The following is a 20,411-nucleotide window of genomic DNA, read 5'->3' as shown; positions in this document are numbered from 1 at the left end:
TTTTCTTAAACATTTTCTACGAAACAATCTAGAAAGAAAGGAAAAGAAAGTATAAATATAAAGAAGGTATAAATATTTTCTGGAAAACTTAAGTATCTTTCGATAAAGGATATTCCTCGATGGGCTTCGTGGCACTTCAAATTTAATACCGTTTCTCACGCTAACACAATGAACCATGTGCCACGGAGGAACTTGAACAAATTCGCAATCAGTTACACCTGACTTCCTTATACACCCGCTGTCCTTCTCTAATTTCCATGTCTGTGATAGAATTTCCAAGACCGAAATACATAAGAACGTCCTTAGGGGAAAATCTGGGTCGAATGGAAATTTTCTCTTGACAAATTCCATTTATTCACCGCTTTATCCTTTCGAATTCAACTTTGATAAAGTTTTAGAAAGGCTGACGCAGACGACCCATTTGCTACGTAGTTCCGGTGTTGATCGTTAATGACTATCAGATCTCTCGACCAACGAGACTAGTCCTCGAAAATAGAGAAGCTTCTGCGGAAAGCCTACCAAATCCTTAATTTTCTGCTTCATCCCTTTCATCTTACCGGTCGTAAATTAGTTTGGGATGACACCAAATATTCCGTCACTGCTAATGCATTTAATCATGAGGAATTGAGGGGAAGGTTTCAGGATTACGAACAAATTGCATCTTGTTGCATTTATATTGGCACTGGTTTTAAAGGGAAGCTGTTTTAAAGACACATCTAAATATTTGTATAACCTTCCGTTTGTATATTTCATATTATTTTTTATAAACTTATAAAATATTAAAATTTCATATATCTGCCATATAAATTTCGTTAATTGTAGGTGTACCATTAGCCGCGAGAAGGCATCATAGATCATAATCGACAAATAGTAAGCACTGTTCACATACGATAGACCGGATACAGATTATCCTGACACTGAATTTATCCATTCCTTGTACATGTACTATCACATGATCGCAGAGATAATTAGGAGAATGTTTGGTAAATAGATTGGTCAACGACTTATGAAATGTAAGAGGAATGTGGACAAAAAATAGAAAAAGACAACTAGGTTGTATAAATTGCAGCACCCCGATTTGGTTCCGTCGGAAAGACCAGATCGTCCAGCTTGAACTCGTCTTTTATCTCACATCGGCCGATCTCCTTTTTCAGCTTATCCACAAATTGAGAAACCTTGTTTTTCGTTGTGATGGCCACTATGCAACCACCCCACCTATGTAAAATCAAATTACACGATCGTGTCATTTTATTAATCTCACCATGTATTTTACAATATGTGCGATGAAATTGATGTAAAATGAAATTGCAACGTGAAACTCGTTCTCGATAATCAACAAATTTGTACGTCCAAAATGACATTGGATGTTCCATAATTTGCGCTGGGGTTGCGTGCCATCGCGTTGTTAAAGTAATTTCTTCGAAACACACTACGTTTGCAAACACACCCATGAATCGATCTTTTTATATCGAGGTGTATATTCGACACCGTAAGTTTATGTCTTTTCATCAAAGGTTAATGTCATCAAGACATTATATCCTTTTTTTCTTAAAAAAAAATTTTAAAAAATATTGGGAAAAGAAGTTTGATGTAGATAAAATGCACGCGAAAGAGAATTTGCTTTCATTCTGAACAAAAACGTAATAGTCTTTTAAAGTCATTTAAGTGCTCTCCGATATAGAGAAATTCATTAGATTTTCATCGCAAAACGATTAACCCATTCTTCCGAGTCGGTTTCTGGACTCATTTTCTTTTATTTGGTTGCGTTCCCATTTCCATTGGCAAAAGTGTGGTTATCGTGGATGGAACTCGTGGGTTATAATGAAGTTCATAACTGATAGAGTTTTAAGGTGTGCCACAAACCTTTAATGGTCATCACTCAGTTAAAAAAGTCGAACAAGCAGGAACGGAGAATATTAAATAAAAGAATCTCAAAATTGGTACTAAAATTATGCAGTTTCAATGAAAATCCAATATCTATTTATAGATCCACAATCTCTTTAATTTGAAGTCATGAAACATAGTTCTCGACTTCTATCGGATCTTATCTGAGTTCATAAATTCGACATGTAACTTTGAACTATCTTCTCGGTTTCATTTTCTTTGATCATCCAATTTAACCGCCACGAATAGTACATATAAGGCGTATCGTATCTACCATTCTATATGCTAAAATTTCATTTACAACTGGTACATATGACGCGACTGTTATCCGAGTTCAAAGTTCCTCTTACCCAGCTCCCGTGAGTCTTGCTCCGAATGCATCGCATGTCATAGCTTTGTCGACGAGCGAGTCAACGTTGGGATGGCTGCACTCGTATAGTTTGCGCAGGCTGGCGTGGCTGTTGGACATTAGGTTGCCTAGCTGTCGTAGCTTCTCGTCTTCCGTAATGGTACTTTCCTCGCTGATACGCTGAAATTTGACCACTCTGGCTGCCTCTAAAATGCGTACGAAATCATATGGTGGTTTAATCGATTGAAATTTAATAATCGTGCCAATAATGAATACAAGTGGATGATAGGCTGTGCATGTGCATTCGTAATTGAGAGTACACGTTACTAGAGCGTGTTATATTGTGTGCTTCGTGAGCACAAGTTGTTTAGGGAAACATAACGAGACTGGTGTGTCGTATCGGCACTGCTTCTATTATTATATTCGCGGTGAACGTATGAAATTCAATCGTTCGAAATAGCACGATAAAGAGCACCGTCATTATTCATACGAGAGTAACGAGCGACGTAACGAGTCTAATTCCAGTGGAAATACCCTGGAATTTTCATGGAAATTTTCTACTGGGAGTAAGATGACTTAATTTTTAACTTAATATTTAACTTAATTTGATTTAGTACGATACGATGTTTCGTGATATTTGGTTTTGTTTTTGATTGTGCTTTTTATCTGTTTGTTTGTTGACATTCAAAAAGAAATTTGCCCCTCGGCTAGCGACAGCTAACGTTGATCGTTGGATGAGCAAAATCTGTGGGCAAAAAATCTGGTCGGATACTGCGAAAGGTTTTTCGTGTGGTTTTCGTTGGGTTTCCAGGCCAATAAATTCTATGGCTTGAGCCGAATACGGTTGGTTGCAAATAAATGGCGGTCACAATCGATAAACTGTCGTTGTGAAAATTTATTGCTTCAGGAAGAAATGCATACGAGTGATACTGTTTCTCCCGATTGGACTAAAAATTTTTTGATCCCTTGGTAAGCACAAACAGTGTAATCTCATTGTTTGTTGTTTGTTTGTTTTCACTAACTTCGCAAAAACTAAAGATTGACAGAGTTTTCTAGATTTGAGCGAGATCTAATATTTGAAACTCTTTCATTATTTATGCTCAATGTTAAATTATTTCTTCGATAAATAAGCGGAATTTGCATGTATGAATTATTCCGCTGAAAATGCGGTTGAAATTAAGCGAGAACTTTCCTAAGAAATATTATGGTATAAATAAGGCGTTGTTTGCCAAGAGAAAATTCTTCTGGAATCTTTTCAAACTAATAAATATGAGTTTCACCAAGAAGCGGAAAGGAAAAATATTGTATATATTTTCTAACCAGCACGCAACAATTTTATCAGAGATTTTGTCACCTTGATACACATGGAGGGCACGCTGCTTTAGTTTAAAAGGTTGCGCATCGCCAAAGGATTGCACCAACGATATTTCTCGGAGCCTCTCGTTTGTCGTGTCGAGGCTCTTGCTGATCTAGAAAAGCAACGTATATGGCTATCAATACTGAACTAAAAAATCGCTGATTTGAAAAATATTTGTCTTAACCGTCATAAAAAATTTAATGAATTTTAAAAGAATAAGAAGCAATCGATATGATATCTTATGTCTACTATATTTTTTTTTTTAGCGGCGGTAAAGTTGTTCTAATGACATAGCGTTTAAACATCGATTCGATATTATCATTATCTCTGTTATGTCAATTGCATACCTCGTTCAAAGTATATGGCTCTTCGTGGAGGTCGGTTGTTACAACAGAGACCATTTCATCTTCACTCATACCAAGACTTTCCTGGACATCGATTAATCTTTGTACACGTTCCCAAGGTTTGTTCCGTTTCTTTGCTATCATCTATAAACGTATGTGATAGCTTTGCTTAGAAGAAACTCAGATCTCTTAAAATTTTTTAAGTAGAAATATCAGAAACTTTTTCACAAACTGAGGGAGAGAGAGAGAGAGAGAGAGAGAGAGAGAGAGAGAGAGATACATAAAGGATTAATATAAAAATATATCAAAATAATTCAGATTATTCTTGTAATTTTGATATTATCCCTGACGAAAAGACAAGTTACGTGTAGCACATCGATTGAAGTCGTTTAACAATTATAAATCTTGATTGAGACGAAATTTTATTAATTTCTTTGAAACTATGTTCGAACGAATCTTCGAGTGTCTATTGTCATCCGAAATCAATAAATATATCAAGCGAATGCATTCTCAAATGCCTCTGTATTACCCCTGCAATCATTCATTATTACCACTGTATTAATTACTTTATTTTTAACATCAAAACATTGATTATTTCTATAGCATTCAATTCATGGTAATTTAATCGACTTCGTCATTAATTAATAACATGTAAATCTGTCTGTTTCAACAAAGCGATAATTAATCATTATTCAAATCCACAACTGTAGATGGCATGTTACCTGCGCTGCCAATCGACATTCCGCAACTCTTAGATTATAATCCGTTGTGGAGGCTTTGTTGTGACAAGCCTGACTGTGCGCTATTACGAACACTGCGGTTTTCGGTAACGTGACGTCGGTACCACGCAAGGGGTTGAACTCGATTAGCATTGCAGAACCTTCGTAGGTATTAATAGGTATTAGTATAAATATATTCATAGCTATAAATTACACAATAACGATCAAGCTATCAACGATTTCCTCTGGAAATGAAGAAACAATTACCTGCCTTTCCGAGAAACGCGATCGCTTGATCCATTCCGCCACCCTGAGTGCCGATATATCTCTCAGCGCTGGCGCTGATGGTAGCCAACTCGCGTTTCGGCAATTGGTACTGTAATAGAAACGATTTTGTTGTTTGAAAGTTGTTATATTGTTTTTAATTCGTACCCATTGCACGAAGAACACGAAAGTAAATATCTCTGAACTTTGAAAATATTTCCTAAACCAGTGCTACTTAATCATTGTCCGTACGGGTAGGTATTAGGCTTTTCCAAGCGTAAACAAATCGGTAACGGTGCATGGAGGTATGCATGTACATATGTACGTAATAACAACCGCCTATCCTAAAAAGGAGAATTGCGTTTCGGAACGAAACGGTTAACAACAATCGCTAAACGACATGTATGGTTTACTAGCCTATAGCCCTACCGCAAGTGTCTATCTCCCATTCTGCTTTAATGTATGTGACATCGTTAGATTGCCGAGATTGCCCTCAGCTCTGCTCGCGGGCATCGGCGGGTGCCCACGTGAAAGCCTGTTGAACTGCACTGCGGCCTAAATACACCTTGTAATTGCGGAAATGACAGGGAAATCCAGGACTGTTTCGACTAAAAGAGCAAACTTGTCCTATTCTTACCGGTTGAAATTTGCACGGCGGATCGCTAATTAAATTTGTTTAAACTTTATTTAAATTTGTTTAAATCTGTTTTAAAATAAGATCCACGAGTATCCAGGAAAATAAAAAAGAATAATATCATGGAAATATGAAGATAAAAAATAATACAGAGATTTTCGTGTTTGATTCTACTTTTTTACGAGTTTCTATCGTCTGGGTAATCGACGCTGAAATAAAGAACGAATCGAATCTTTAGGTGTCGGTGGCACTTTCAATTTTCAACCATTCAAAGGGAGAACCTTTTTTCAGTGATGAAAGAACGAAACGAAATTTCTTTCATTGAACGAACTTTTCAACATCGTGAAACTTTTTTTCGCGGACTTTTTTGTAGTCGCTATTATAGTCGTCATATATGGTGAAACACGTACGAGAGAAATCAAAGGAATTCTGTATAAAAACTACTCAATTTTCTAAATCCTCTTTGACGGAAATCAAAGCGTATTGGATTTATTGGCAACGCAGAGTCCTAGCAATTCATTTTGCTCACATTCGCAATATTCACCGGCGGTATTGGCAATATCGTTCAAATATGGTGGTATGTATTAGGGAATCGATTTCGTAACGTAGAGTTCTAGTAGTCATATGTAAAACAATCCGTAAATACGACATGCACTTGTGGCGACGGAAGCGCGGGTAATGGGCTGGAAGGTATCAGACATTCTTGAGACATTCCTTTCGGAGACACTGCACGCATAATCTTGAAGGTCAGTGAGCGCCTCGCGCTCATGACTTCGTTGAAAAAGACATTAGGGTCCAGAGAACTTTTCTCATCGATCTTGCAAGTCTGGAGACATAAAGGAAAGAAGAGCAAGTAGGAAAGAGAAAGACTAAGGGAAAAGAATGATGTTTCTCTTGGCAACGAGGGAGTAGAACAATGAGATTTTACTTATCTTTTGTACAAAGGCGGACCGAAATGTCCTCCTTTTCCACCATGTCTATAAGCAAAACCATTGCAGCGACAACGCGTCGGGATAACTTTGCGCGCATGTATACGTGATTTAATCATAACGAACCGGCTGCATCCGGAACGTGACACTGATACCCCGTGCAGCCTGTTAATCACGTAGCTTTACAAATTGCGATTCTCGGCTTTGAAGCACTCAGGCTCAACGTTTCTTACTTTTTCGCAAAACATCCCTCGCTTTGAAGGCTTTTCCTTTTGTCATATTTATGTTTCATGAGTATTTTTCTTTGTACTATATAAATATTTATTATTTGTTTCGCCTCTTACTTACTTTTAATGCATTCCAGAATTAAAAAATTTGTTAATATAAATCTTTTCTACAAATCGTCTATCATCTGCATTTTGTATTTTCGGATGTGAAACATCGATTATAATTGTTCCTCTTCTCTACGTAAATTTCATACACGAGCTATCCCTAGAGACGTGTAATTATCGTCTGTTTCATACCAACGTTTGAATTGTTCTAACAAGAATGCAGATTAGATATTTACGTATAACAAACATGGTTTATATTCTCGTTATGTCCGCACAATTTCGTGTTAGCTAACAAGTGTTTATTAATCCTGAATGCAGACTATAAAACGTTAAGTAAATCATCTCCTATATCTATCGTGTTGTTTATTTTTGGATCAGATAAAAATTTTACACGAATAATTCCGATATAAAGCGAAACAGATTGTCTACCTCTGTAAATCTTTCATGAAGGATATTTTGGATGCATGATATTGGACGCAACTTAGGTCATACTAAAAGTGGATTACTCCACCGTGAGATGTGAGAAATATTTTAAGCATTTTCTAAATCGATATCAACGTCAGGATTAAATTTAGAGGAACAAAATTATTCAAAGAATTATTATTATGGACGATGATGAAAATGTTGATAGTATTGTTCTTTAGTTAAGGTTATTACGTAATTAATTAATTATGTAAGTTTTGAATTATTTGTACGGATAAATGAGAATTTTAGTAGTGACGTATGCTATAGTTAGTAGAAAAAAGCATACAAAACTTTCGAAATATGTTTCCCAGTATTGGAATAAAATTGTTATGAAAGCGCTAATACGTTTTGTTTATTATTGCGCTAAGTATTATCGGAAAGAGTCGATAGGATAAGCTTGAGATATAGTTTTTTCCTACAAATTCCGCCAAAATCTTTTTCAGCTATTTCATTTCGAAACTTACTTAGAATATACTCTTCTTTACAAAGTTTCAACGATGTTCGTTCCAATTTATACAAGTTAAACATACTTTCGTTGTATCTACGTTACAAATATATTTTTAACATTTTAGTGGTTCTCGTTCGAATGAAATAAGAAGATATAATTTGTAAATATATAGAAATATCACACAAAAATTGGAATAGCACTCACCTGGCTTATATGCACAGTCACAAGAACAGCGGCAGAAACTAGCGCGCTAGAGCTTGAGAGCCCTGAATTAGGAGGAATGTTACCCCAAACTGCAGCCAAGATTCCCGTAGGTGCACATTCCTCTGGGATCACTTCAAGAGCTCCTTTCACACCGCAGAGGAAATATTTGTACCAGTCTGGACCACTGCCGGCGTCCTTGATGCAAACACTACGCAGAAAATGTGAATTTATTTCTCTTTTCGCAGTTATCTTATAGCTTCACCCATTTCTAAGGTATTTTCTTCCTTGGATAAATTAGATAAAAAATGCTGCAGTATACAAAACATGGAAAGTTTTTTTTACAAAATCAATATTAAAAAATTTATATCGGAAACCTTACAGATAACAAATGAAATATATTTAAAACATTGTTGCTTAATAATATTTCGTGCCAGATTCTTTAATGTTAATTTTACTGTAATAATTCTCTACTGCAGGATGAAATACGTTTAGATATTTTCCCGGTGCTTTTTACTGCTACTTTTGCACTGCCAAATTTTACATTTATTTTTTTCGCATGGATTAGTTCTTTTTACAACGATGTTTGCAAATCTCACGGATTTCTGCATACATATTCCCATGACATATTCATAAGGGTTGAAAAAGATAATAAAGCATAACAAAATCTGCACCATAAAAATGAGAGAATTTTTTAGCTTCGTAGTATTATCCTCTCCTTGTTTACATTACGACGAACTTTATCTTTTTTCTTTGGCTCGGAAAACCGTGGTTATTATATGCGAAAGTTGCTTTTCCTGGATGCTCGACGGTGACATAAAGATTAATCAAAGACTGCAACAAGTTGCGGTCGGTTGCTTCTTTTTTCTAAATCTCATTACGTACATTCAAATTTCATATCATTACAGTGAAATATGCGTCTTTGCGTTAACAGAAAAGATATTTTCTTCTACTACGAACCGCAGAAACAATTTTCTCGAATGATTTATGTTCTTTAATTCGCGTAGAAGTATGTTTTTATGTCAATATAATTCTGTAACCATTCTTAAGTTATAATAACTAATATTTTATTTTGTAATGATCGTAAAACAAATCGTGCTCTTATGCGACTCAGAAGATCTAAAATTTAAAATATCGGCCCCATCGTTGATGAGTTGCAAGGACTTCAATTTGCTCAAACAATTGTATTTTCACACGTAATACAGAGAAGCAACTGCAGATAACCGGTAACAATTCCTACATATGTGATACATAACAGCCTTGAACCCTTTCGAACGTTTAATGGAACTTGTCATATTTCACAAATATTTCCCTCTTGATATTTACGAATATAAACATATATATCGCTCACCACTCTTTAGAAATAAATTGATCGCGCGAATGCTAAGAGATGTTTCTGACAATTTTTACTTTTCAACCTTGTGTATAAAATGTTTGGTTAAACATTTACCAAGCACTTTCATCATCGTAAATATAAAAATAAAGATACGACCTCAATATTCTACAAAGTCATGATTTTCGCCCAAGAGAATCGAATAAAACTGGAAAATTTATCGCTTTACGATTCATCCATTTGTGCATTTCTGGTCTTTCACCGTTCGTTCCAATAACACCTTGACGGTCCACCGAATCTATTCGGATTGTATTCCGTTTAATAATTCCGCTGACCGATCAGCGATCGAAGACATGTCCTGCGAGCTTGTCTAACCGTCGCGATTATCCGGAAACTTCTTCAAGGGCAGCGGAGATTTTCAATTGACGGTCGCTAAACACGATGCAGCTAATGAAATTACGTGGCCGGCTTTATCGTCCTACCTTTCATTTTATTGCGGCCTCTTTAATCCAACGTAGCTACGTTCTCTACCTTTCCGGCAAATTAGTTTCACGTCCGACCGAATGCCATTTATTTTTGTCCTCGCGAGAAATATCCCGCGGAAATTTCTTACGATGAAATTCCATTCTGAAGCTGTGTACGGAATTTTGTATTACATCGTGGCAAGTATTCATTCGACAATTCGCAAAGCAATAGCGGAACGAGAGTGCGTAATTGATATTTCGATTTGTGCTTAGAATAATTTGAAATTTTCTTTCTCTTTGGGGGGGGGGGCTATTTGTTACTCCGATAATGTTTGTAACTCTTAGTTTATAAAATCATGATACCAGACACAGTAATCGATTTAAGTGAACATTTTGTCAGAAATCGGTGTTTCTTTTATGCATATCCCCACTTAAAGTATTCTTTATGTGTTCGCATTAAGTAAGAAACTCAGGGGGGAAAGACGGTAAATTTGCAACTCGACCCTAAATCGTGTTTCCGGAAGCGGAATATATAGCAAAACACTCCAATTACTTACAGCCTTGAAAGCTTGCGATATAATAAGTTTGTCTTTCGTAGTAGAGAATCGCGATATTTCTTGCTAATGGATCCATGTGTATACAAATTACACTTTGAGATTACACGTTGCGATATATCAGATTGTTCACTTGCAGTAAAAATAGAAAATACAGGGAAACTCAAGAAATTTGCATCACTTATTAGAATATTCTACGTAAAATAAGATAAACCTTCAAAACTTTTATGGTACGTAAGATTTTCTTAGACTTCCAATTGAAATTTCTTTTGATGGATATATCACGATTTTTACTCACCTAACGTCTTTGAAATTGCACTGGAAATATTTGTATTTCGGGTCTATATTTGTAAGACGAATGTCATTGCCCTTCGAGAGTGCTACTGCAACGAGTATATCTTGTTCAATGGCCATCGGGCAAACAGCATATCCACAGTAATCGATGTGTTCGCCAATTAAATTAACTCTACGACAGATGATCAAAATAACCGCAATTACTTGGAGAAATGGAAGTTCGATATCTCTGCAATTATCTATTGAAACGACAGTGAAAATAACTTTGCTTCGCCGTTAATAAATTGCTTACAACGTATAGTTTACAATTTGCAGATAATTTTATCTTAATTAACATATAAACATATAACATATATTTATTGTAAAATTACAAAATTTACCTTCCCGGAACTCTGACGAAAAACGAAGGTTTGACATTGTACGTTGACTGAAAATGATCAGTTAAAATATTCAGTCTCTTCGATAGTTTCTCATCTGGTTGCAAAATGGGAACTCGTTCTTCCGATTCCACGCTGCATTCCCTACTCGTATTGTGCGACATGCCTGGAACAAATTCATAGAATGATTTCACAATATGAACTATATGGAACGACGCACACGTGTTTGCTAAAAAGAGTTTTGTTTCCGGTAAAGTTTCATTGCTTTGTTGCCGAGAGACGCTGGAGGAAAACTGGGAATAGGAGTTTTATGGTCGCAGCAAAAAAGTCGATTTGCCGACTACTCGATCGAGCATCGGTCGTATGAACAAATCCGAAATTTCATGTGAAAATTTCTACCGAAACAGATTGCATCGTGAACGATATCATCACGGATGAAAATGGTGAACGAGGTCACTCCGCCATTAATGTAATTACGCTGTCGCAGAAGATGGCGAGCTCGTTGTGCTGCTCTATCTGTCCTAAGCAGTGAAAACATGACACCAAAAGCCACCATAATCCGTTGGCGAAGGTTTATTTTATCGAGGTTAAATTACGTAAACATTTGGAAAATTGAACGTGATCTATCAGTTTCAAACATAAAGTGGATATTTGGATCCTTCATACATATTTATAATTTTCCGTACATTATGTGGAATCATTGAAGAAACATGTAAATTTGTTAAAAATGATGTTCATAATTTGTTTCTATTACCAATTATAAGCTACGGAAGAGAACAATTTATTTATAATTTAATCATTTACCTACTCGACTAGCAATAATTACGTTCCCAACTTGCTAGAGTAAAGTAATCGTCACTGCAGAAGCGTTTTAGAAGCATAAACCTATGCAAATATCTCCATGTCTCTTCTTTATCGAACAGAAATTACAAAATGCGTTCAATTTTTAAATCACTCTGTTCTGTCAATCGATTTAATGAATCGACTTTAAAATTTATGTAGCTTATTTTTAATATCCACTTTCCGTATGAGTTGTCCGATTTGATAACATTGAAACTCACTATACCATGTTTCTACGTCATCTGAATGACTAACTGCTAATGTTCATAGATTTTGTACAAAGACATTCGTTGGAATATTTTTATGATTCCATTTCGATACACCATTGTAATCAAGGTTTCATAATTTCTACAAACATTATCGGATTTACTTCAAATTTTATACATATCTGCGAGAAAATTGAAAAAATTAAATTACCTAAATTATCGTATCCTGCATAGCAAGCTTCAATGTTTTCCTAATTGCATATGGCTTGGCACCAAAGATCGAGTCACGAGAGTTCGATATATTTAACCTGTTCGACCATCAAGGGATCTGATCGACGCAAGCACAGTACTACGTCAAAAGTTAAATGATAAATTTAAAGCAAGTGATCGACAGGATTCGGCTTGCTTCGTGTGTTTTCGTGTAGCGTAAGATCAGCGTTATTGCATGTGTGACGTTATCCAGTTATCTACGTTTCAAATCTATGAATAGTACAGTGAAAGATTGTATGTACGATATTTTACGAAGCAATTGATATAATGTGTGGCGATTTAGTGATAAATTAATTAATTGATACTTCAACGCGTAATGTAAGTAATGTAATTTTCTCTAAGAGGTTTACAGAAATTTGCCTTACATTTTAATGTACGCCATCCCCACCACTTTTTTGAAGTGTCTTGGTGAAACAGAGCTCCCGCGCTACGTATTTAACATAACCAACTTCGTTGGTATATCAATATTTATTCACAGCAGTAAAAAATTCCTGATTTAAACCTTCTTTTATATTGAATCCGTAGCCAATATGCAAGATATTTATTATAAATTTTCAGTAAATGTCGTTATTAATTAATATGATGCTACTAAAATTTTTATGATATTTATGTTCGATGACAAAATTGTTGAATATGAATCTATAATTGATCTTCATTATCGATTTAACTTTGATTAACCGTAGGAAGTTGATAGTAGTTTTCGTTTATTCTGCGAAAGGCACCACTATGCAGTATCTAGTGCGTTGATCGAAACACATAGTATTATAAAATAATTTATTATTCCGCGTAGATGTAATATGTAACGTTGGCAAAATAATCATTATATGCTGATTTAAAAATCACTCGATGTATTTTTTTCAATGTTTGCATTAAGAAAAGATTTATGAGCGTATGTATGTATCTGTAGATATCATACATATGCTTCCACGTATTTGTAAATGATATAGTGCCGGTCGCTGCCGCATCAGCTTTTCGTAGAATGATGTAAGCAGAATGGTACATGTTCTTATAACAGAATTCCAAATGAAAATACCGATATGAATAGGAGTAATAAAATACACGTACCTGTTATTATACCCACTGTTTTAGTTTCCAAAACGGCGATTTGTCATGTATCGTAGTGGCTTAACCGCTGGTTGATTAAGGTACAAAGTGTTGCCGCAAGTGTCGCCACTAGCATGTGACCACAGGCACTACCATGATCATGTGACCGCAAATAACTGTACGTGGTGCATGGTATCATGGCGGGTAATTCGAATTTGTTTTTAAATCGAATACTGTAATACTATGGTATACTATTAGTACTATTAGATCTTCGAAACAAAAGCTGCTCATCAATATAATTGTTAGAGTTATAGATTAATAGTAGTTCACTGATTTATGTAACATTAAAAGTTAAAGGTATAATAAACATGCATACGTACAAGTATATTTTTGTAAGATGAAAATAAATATGGATGAATCGCAGCATAGAATTTAAGGCTCTACATTTTTCTGTTACATGATTGAAGAATTCTTTTATCAGTTTTACATCATTTTTGACGTTACCGACTTGGCATAGAATAACATCACAACGCCACTAACGGATGGAATTAAAACTAGATGAGTAGAAACTTACTGCATGGTAATGAGTATGAGATAGTATATCAGATGGTAACAAGTATCAACCGAGTTACAATCGGTAAACTTATCGGTATAGTAGGAATAGAATATGTAGTAAGAATGGTCTGGTACAATAGGTATGGTCTTTACCATACCTCTACTTAGATATTTCTTCCACCTTTTTATAGATGTCCGGTTTTATTTTTCAAATTCTGTATCACGTATCATTCGTCACATCATACTTACAAAACAAAAAATATTGTTTCCTTCATCGCATCTGTTTACAGATATCTCCTAGTATCTTACGATATCACACTAAATAATTATTTTTCCGTTACAAATTTCTGATTAAATTCTACGGTAATTATAACACGGCACATTTAACCTTCTTATCCTGCAGTTTCATTTTACAAAATTTCCCTCGCTATGTACACTTCCTTCTCGAGACTACTTACACCATCGTCTTTCAATCTCGTGAGTTTTTCCTAACGTTTATCTCGCGCACACACACTCAGAGAAGGGTACAGGAACAAACGTCAGTTTAATTCGTATTACTTTCCTCATAAATCTGTCGGGATTCGCGAGCATAGAAAGGGAAGGGGAACAGAGAGTCCACAGGGGTAAACGATATAGTGTCGCATATACCGCGAAAGGTCTAGCTATATACGTCTATGTACACGGTTAGCTTCGTTCCACCGGTGGCAAGGGGGTTGAAGATAGAAGCAGAAAACGGGAGAGGTCTCTTTTCTTTCTCCGGTCCGTTTCATTCTCTGCCCCTTTTCCTCGGTTCTCCTTGAGCCGTGGCTGTACCGATTCCAGGCAGTTTTTGCTGAAACATCGCGCCGTTGATCCGGCATTTTCCAGGCCGCTTGGTTTATCGCTCGGCCTGATCCCTCTGTTCGTACCGCGGTGTTACAAGCCCCTGCAATCGATGTTTTCATCCCATCTTCCTTACTCGACTTCGTCTCCCTGTGTCCTACCCTCTTACTTATCCACCTTCTTCCACCTCCCCCCGAGCCGGCGCCCGTTTTCCAGCAGCGATTCCACAGTCTCTCTTCTCTCCGTATTTCTCTTTATCTTTCCCTTTACTCCCGCCGCTCCGTCGGCCCTACCAAGATAACCGCCGCCATTTGTCTCTCGGTGGCGGCCTGTACCGAAGCTACACGCGGCGATGTAAAGCTACCTACGATCTCCTGACCGTACACCAGAGACCTGGATCCGTTGCTGGTTCTGGAAAAGGGGTCGATTTTTCGTCGCAATCGTGACTCCATCCCGGATAAAAATAACGAGTTTGGAATATCTATGTCGCGTTAAGAGAATTTCATTGACGAGAATTGGGTTAGTATGTTGGTCGATTAGATGAATTTATGTCTTTCTGGTATAAGATTTTCTTTTCCGTTAGATTTTCGTTATTCGTACAAAACCAGCGATTACGTCGTCAATAGTAAACGTTACTATTCTCTAGGGAGATTCAACTTTCTATATCGTCGTTTCTACTTTTCTCCTCCTTCCTATCTCTTCCTAAATTACCTATGTGTGGATATATCATTCAATTTTTTTCTGCTACGCAACATTTATAAACGTTCTAGTTTATAGTAAAATCTCTACGTTACCTTTTCCTATATCGATCAAGAGTAGCGCCCGTGTTTTTGATTTCTATTTTATCGCATTGTACATTAGGTCGGTAACTAAGTGATTGGGGATTTTGTCATTAGATGGCATTGACAAAATCCGCAACCACATAGTTGCCAACCCAATTCATACGCGCGTATGGCGTGATTGATTTACTTATGCGTATGTTTGTATGACTATACGAAGCGTACCACTTTGAGGCTTGAAAGAAGCTTAGAGCTGAAACTGCCAGATAAGTTCTACGATCTTCGCTCGCACAGAAAGTTACGGTTCTATCATACTAATACGTGTAACGACTACACTCGATTGAAGCAACCGTTTCGATCGTTTACATGCTGGTCCTGAGAACTGAATCTATAAAGGAAAGTAAAAATAGTGCTGTCATAGAAACATCACGAGACACGGTAAAGAAGGGTGCTGCCTAACCTAGAAGAAGGGTGCCGAAAAACAAGCGTCGACTTTGTACATCTATTTTCAATCACGCTTAGAGACGATAAAAGACTTTGGCGCGCGCAATCGTGTACTATCTTTCGGGCACAGGATTTTGTTTCCTGTGCCGTGCGCGGGTTCACCGCTGCGCGAATAAACACGCCAGGGACACGCGATCTGATATTCAATATCCTCGGCTTTCCCCTCGGGAGAGTTTGCCGGGATCTCGAACTAGCATACGTCGTATCCAGTTTCCGCGTGTCTCCAGCCCGTCGGATATAATAGGTACATTTTTCGATCTCTCAATATCGTCGACTTGAGAAATCCACGGCCGTGATTCAATCTATCCGATTGTTAGAAGAGAAGTTCCACTTCGCGTGTATGTCTTATTCAACCTTGTACCTTTCGTTCTTTGCGAATGACAGGAATTTCAAATTACGAACGTAAATAGTCCAAGTACGTCGATTCGAACGCCGTACGAGAGATCTTAACATTTTCTAACCGAAGCTTGGAATTGCGAATCGCGGAGTGGCGAGATTTTTTACGCTCGCAAAACACGTACGTATTTCCCGTTCTAACAAAGTTCTGAAAAGATGCAATCCCTGGTTGCCGTCGGAAAAAAAGGTTGACGTCAATGTTCGGATGACTTTCTTTCATAGGATGCGTAAACGAGGTGTCCATCATCGTTGTTCTCCGCGACGTATGCCGGCAATTCCTTCGGGAACAACGGGTGCAGATAGAAAGTGGTCGATCCGGTGGATCCCAGTTGTCCATTAACTCGCCGCCCTTTAATGCATCGTCCAGACTGGCGGTAAGCTCCACGGTGTTTTGACACTCGTCGACGCGTGACGCTGCCCGTTGTACGTTGCCTGATCCATTTTGCAGCGCGATTTATTTGCGTCACCCCTCTTTTACCTCCCACCCTCCCCCCGCCCCTCTATATGTTCACTCTGGCGTAGAATCGTGGCGCGATAGAGAAACGTGCTCGTATTTCATCGAAGATACTGGAAAAGAACAGCAGAGTAGGAAAGACGATTCCGGAAACGGACGAAGTGCTGCCATCCCGTAAGATGTGTGGCTAGAACCGGAAACGCGCGTCCACAGGGTATAAATTGAATCGGGGCTGCGCATCCGACGCGTAAATGCGACTTCGCACCCACCCTTTAAATTCCCGATGCTGCACGCTCCTTTCCATCGTTCAATGCAGCGATCTGGACAACCATTACGGACCGGAAAATGCCAATAATTTCGACCGACAATCGAGAATCATCGAGTTCCCTCCCCTTCGATCACTCTCTTATTTCTGCTCTCTAAATCAAATAACCTCGGTCGTCGAGGTCAGGGTTTGATCTTTGCGAACAAGCAGTTATCAATAATAATTACATAGAGCATTTTGACTTAACTTGGGTCGAGGGATTCGTGTCTCGTTCCATCGGTCTAAACGTATCTTTCATCGATATCTGAACATTCTCGACTAAATATCTTTTAATTGGGAATCTTTTAATCGGAATAACGTTCAATCCTGAGTTTCGCATCTCTTACATTTCCCGCCGGGATACCCAATATCGAATACAAACCAAGAACACGGCTATTGGAATTTCCTCAGCAAGTCCCTAATACAGACATCGGAGGACAATGCGGAAAAGCACGAAGAGCAAGGACCGTTCGGACGTTTATCGGACACGGTGGTCCACGGGATCAGGACTCAAATATTCTCGTCCGGGTTGCGGTAACCTGTGGCTAGCTCTCGGCTTAGATACACGGAGCTTAGATCCGCCTTGGCTTTGGTTCGGGACCCTCGCGAAGGCGATACGTCAACGTCATAATGGGGGTCATAAATCCGGCTCGCACGCGCCCAAACCTTGCACACGGAGACCGCACGCGGACCACGGCCGCAACCGTCCATAATCCGTCCGCGTGTCCCCGCTGCCTCTCTATGCGCCTCCAACTTAGTTTGCACGCTGACTTTGTTAGATACCGTTGTGTTCATCCATCACCAACGTCACCGATCGCCCATGGATATTCACGAAACCTGACGCGTAACGTGGGAATGTTTCGAATCCTACGTATATCTGTGTAGTTTCCACGTTTATGCTTGCTTATGACTATCCTGCTTTCGGTTGGCAGCATTAGTTATGTGCTAAAATATACGCGTAGCTTTTTCGTAAATCTTCACTTCGCAAAAGTTAAGCTAAGATTTGACAGAAATGTGGAAAATACTAGTTGATTGGATCGATCGAAAATTAAACGATTAAATAGTAAGCATCGGAAGAAATTGAGAATTAATTTCAACTTTAATAAATATCGTCGTCATGATTGCGTTATCGTAAACGTGGAGGTAGTATGCGGAAAAAATTAGGAAAGTACAATGTATGGTATATCCCCTGTCTTTTCACCCTATTTTTCTTCGTAAAAGGCTACAGATCTCGATCTCGATGGCGATACATTTTACGTGACATTAACCGATCCTATCCTTTACGATTCGAATCACTTAATAACTAACTTAGTCCCTTAATTATTAAATCCGCGACCCTTTACGACCCCTTATCGTTTCCTCTAGTCGGTCGATACAAAAAAGAAAAACCGCTCTGCACCCTCGATCTTGTCAAAGGGAAAAACTCTTTGAAAGTGCTCGTAACATCGCGTCGAATAATCTCGAGTTCGAGCACGCACGAGCGCAATATATTTCGCGGTCGTATCGCGATTCATTACACCGTGTTTAGATAATTAATAAAGCGCGGTCTACGTAAATAACGTGGCGGGTATCGCGGAGATCGGTCGAGTCTCGCAAAAGTAATTTCGTCTGGTGCGGCACGGCGTGGCGCGGCGTTTCCTTGGCCGTTTTATCGTCCGGCGTGGCGGCGGGGTTGCGAGCGTGTTCCGTGTTTCATTCGCAATCAGCAACGGTAGCCAGCGGGCCGAACGGTGTGTCGTTGATGGCGGAGCGTAAGCGGTGGCAGTAACCTGAAAGTTATCGCGCGGCCAACAGGGTCGTAACGAGCACACCGCGTAGAATGCAGCTTACCGGTCGAAGGGACGACATTCTGCCGCGCTGTTATGGCCACTAAGGCTTGTTTACACTGACGTTGTCCATCGTGATAATGCCAGCGCTGCGATCGCGCCCAGATACTCACCCTGCCTTCAACTCGCCGCGATTTCCTTCCGTTTCTTCCTTTTTTCGTAGTTCCGCTTTCATTTCCTGATAATCGTCGACTAACAGGTATAAATTACTCCATTAAGCACCGTGTTTCAGAAAGAACTAATCTAAAATGCTCGCAATTTTTAGGGACGTTTATTGATTACACAAGTTGGCTGTAAGAAAAGAATCTCTGTACATTAAATATCAAAGATCATACGTTAAAGTTAAATATTACAATTTTTAGATGGTAGCAACGAGCATATATCGAGGTAGTACAAACGTCAGTTTCTCCTTCAGGAAATTTGTTCCATTACTTCCATGGTTCTGTCGGTTCTTCCTCGTTGATTTTAGCCCTTCTACCCTGGGAAACAATATATCGATTTAATATCGTTTAGTATCTCTCGTATAACTTCTAACTACCAACAAGAGGAATTTTGTTCATATTATTTAACAACTTTTTCGTCCAAGTAATTATGGTAGGAAATAAAGATATCGGAGAATGGACAATGGAGAAGCGTATTTTAAAACGCTGTGCAACCACTGATACGTCAGCTTGGAACGATCAGGGATGCCGTACGCGTCGCTCGTAATCGTGTGAATATTATTTTTGTCCCGGGAGTTTTAAACCTTTTTAGTATGCAAACAGACGGTTCTCGAGGCAATATAACAGTGACGTTGAGGGTTGAAAGTCGCGGAGAATGTAGATGCCGACCGACCGGGTACACAGTTACACGGGGCGTCGCTTTTTACACGCGACCGTTTAAATAAAATCGTATTAGTTACGACGCTCACAATTTTCACCTGTTCGCACGATCATTTTTCCTGTTCTTTTTGCTTTTTACTTCCCTTATACAAATCGTTTAATTATTCACGTTAGATATGAAAGATTTGTTGGTTTTATCTGTCTTCGATCATTGTCACTTAACCGAACCGAAGAGAAGCCTTTTTTAGTTCGAAGAAAATTAAACGTAACTTCTGTAGCTTTATTGGGTCTGTTGAGTTCGTATGAGATGTTATTTAATGCATCGATGTTCGATATTCCAATAACGGAATAAATTCACGATTGTTACTATTTTCTCCTAGTTTATAATTTAAACATAGCTAGGTAGGTATTATTTTCCTTAATTTCATTATAACGAAATTGAATCTAATAAATAGGATCCTGCATTTATACCATTATAAACCTCTTCCAGTGTCGTATAAAAATCACAAGCCGTTGCACGTTATATTTATTCTTTTAAAAAATGAATAACCATCTTCGAAAGATTACCATGGCTGGTTCGTCGCAACATATATTTATTTTTCAAACTAAAAAGTGCATAAAATTAAACAAGTGGAATTAAAT

At 38.1% G+C, this 20,411-nt stretch overlaps 1 protein-coding gene and 1 long non-coding RNA gene across 6 annotated transcripts in view; one reads left to right on the top strand and one right to left on the bottom strand.

Moving 5' to 3' along the window:
• Positions 1-721: 721 nt before the first annotated feature.
• Positions 722-20,411, bottom strand: part of LOC132904542 (N-acetylgalactosamine kinase) — a 347,354-nt gene continuing 327,664 nt past the window's right edge. The window contains exons 1-10 of one of the 4 annotated variants that reach the window (XM_060955150.1): positions 13,330-13,432; positions 10,952-11,114; positions 10,576-10,743; positions 7,930-8,137; positions 4,921-5,029; positions 4,657-4,814; positions 3,938-4,078; positions 3,588-3,702; positions 2,235-2,439; positions 722-1,215 (exon numbers count right to left, since the gene is read on the bottom strand). In XM_060955150.1, the coding sequence (XP_060811133.1) occupies positions 1,050-1,215; positions 2,235-2,439; positions 3,588-3,702; positions 3,938-4,078; positions 4,657-4,814; positions 4,921-5,029; positions 7,930-8,137; positions 10,576-10,743; positions 10,952-11,112 (1,431 nt within the window). In that variant the 5' untranslated portion in view covers positions 11,113-11,114; positions 13,330-13,432 and the 3' untranslated portion in view covers positions 722-1,049. Of the gene's footprint in view, positions 1,216-2,234; positions 2,440-3,587; positions 3,703-3,937; positions 4,079-4,656; positions 4,815-4,920; positions 5,030-7,929; positions 8,138-10,575; positions 10,744-10,951; positions 11,115-11,347; positions 11,491-12,205; positions 12,348-13,329; positions 13,433-20,411 lie in introns of those variants that run through there. The other 3 variants (XM_060955149.1, XM_060955148.1, XM_060955151.1) reach the window with 3 other exon arrangements.
• Positions 12,357-20,411, top strand: part of LOC132904578 (uncharacterized) — a 146,213-nt gene continuing 138,158 nt past the window's right edge. The window contains exon 1 of one of the 2 annotated variants that reach the window (XR_009657617.1): positions 12,357-12,582. This is a non-coding gene — a long non-coding RNA (uncharacterized LOC132904578). The remainder of the gene's footprint in view (positions 12,583-20,411) is intronic. The other variant, XR_009657616.1, reaches the window with a different exon arrangement.

This window comes from Bombus pascuorum, chromosome 2, assembly GCF_905332965.1.
Source record: "Bombus pascuorum chromosome 2, iyBomPasc1.1, whole genome shotgun sequence".
Lineage (NCBI taxonomy): Eukaryota > Metazoa > Arthropoda > Insecta > Hymenoptera > Apidae > Bombus > Bombus pascuorum.
The sequence above is the reverse complement of the archived record's forward strand: the minus strand, read 5'-3'. Positions and strand labels throughout refer to the sequence as shown.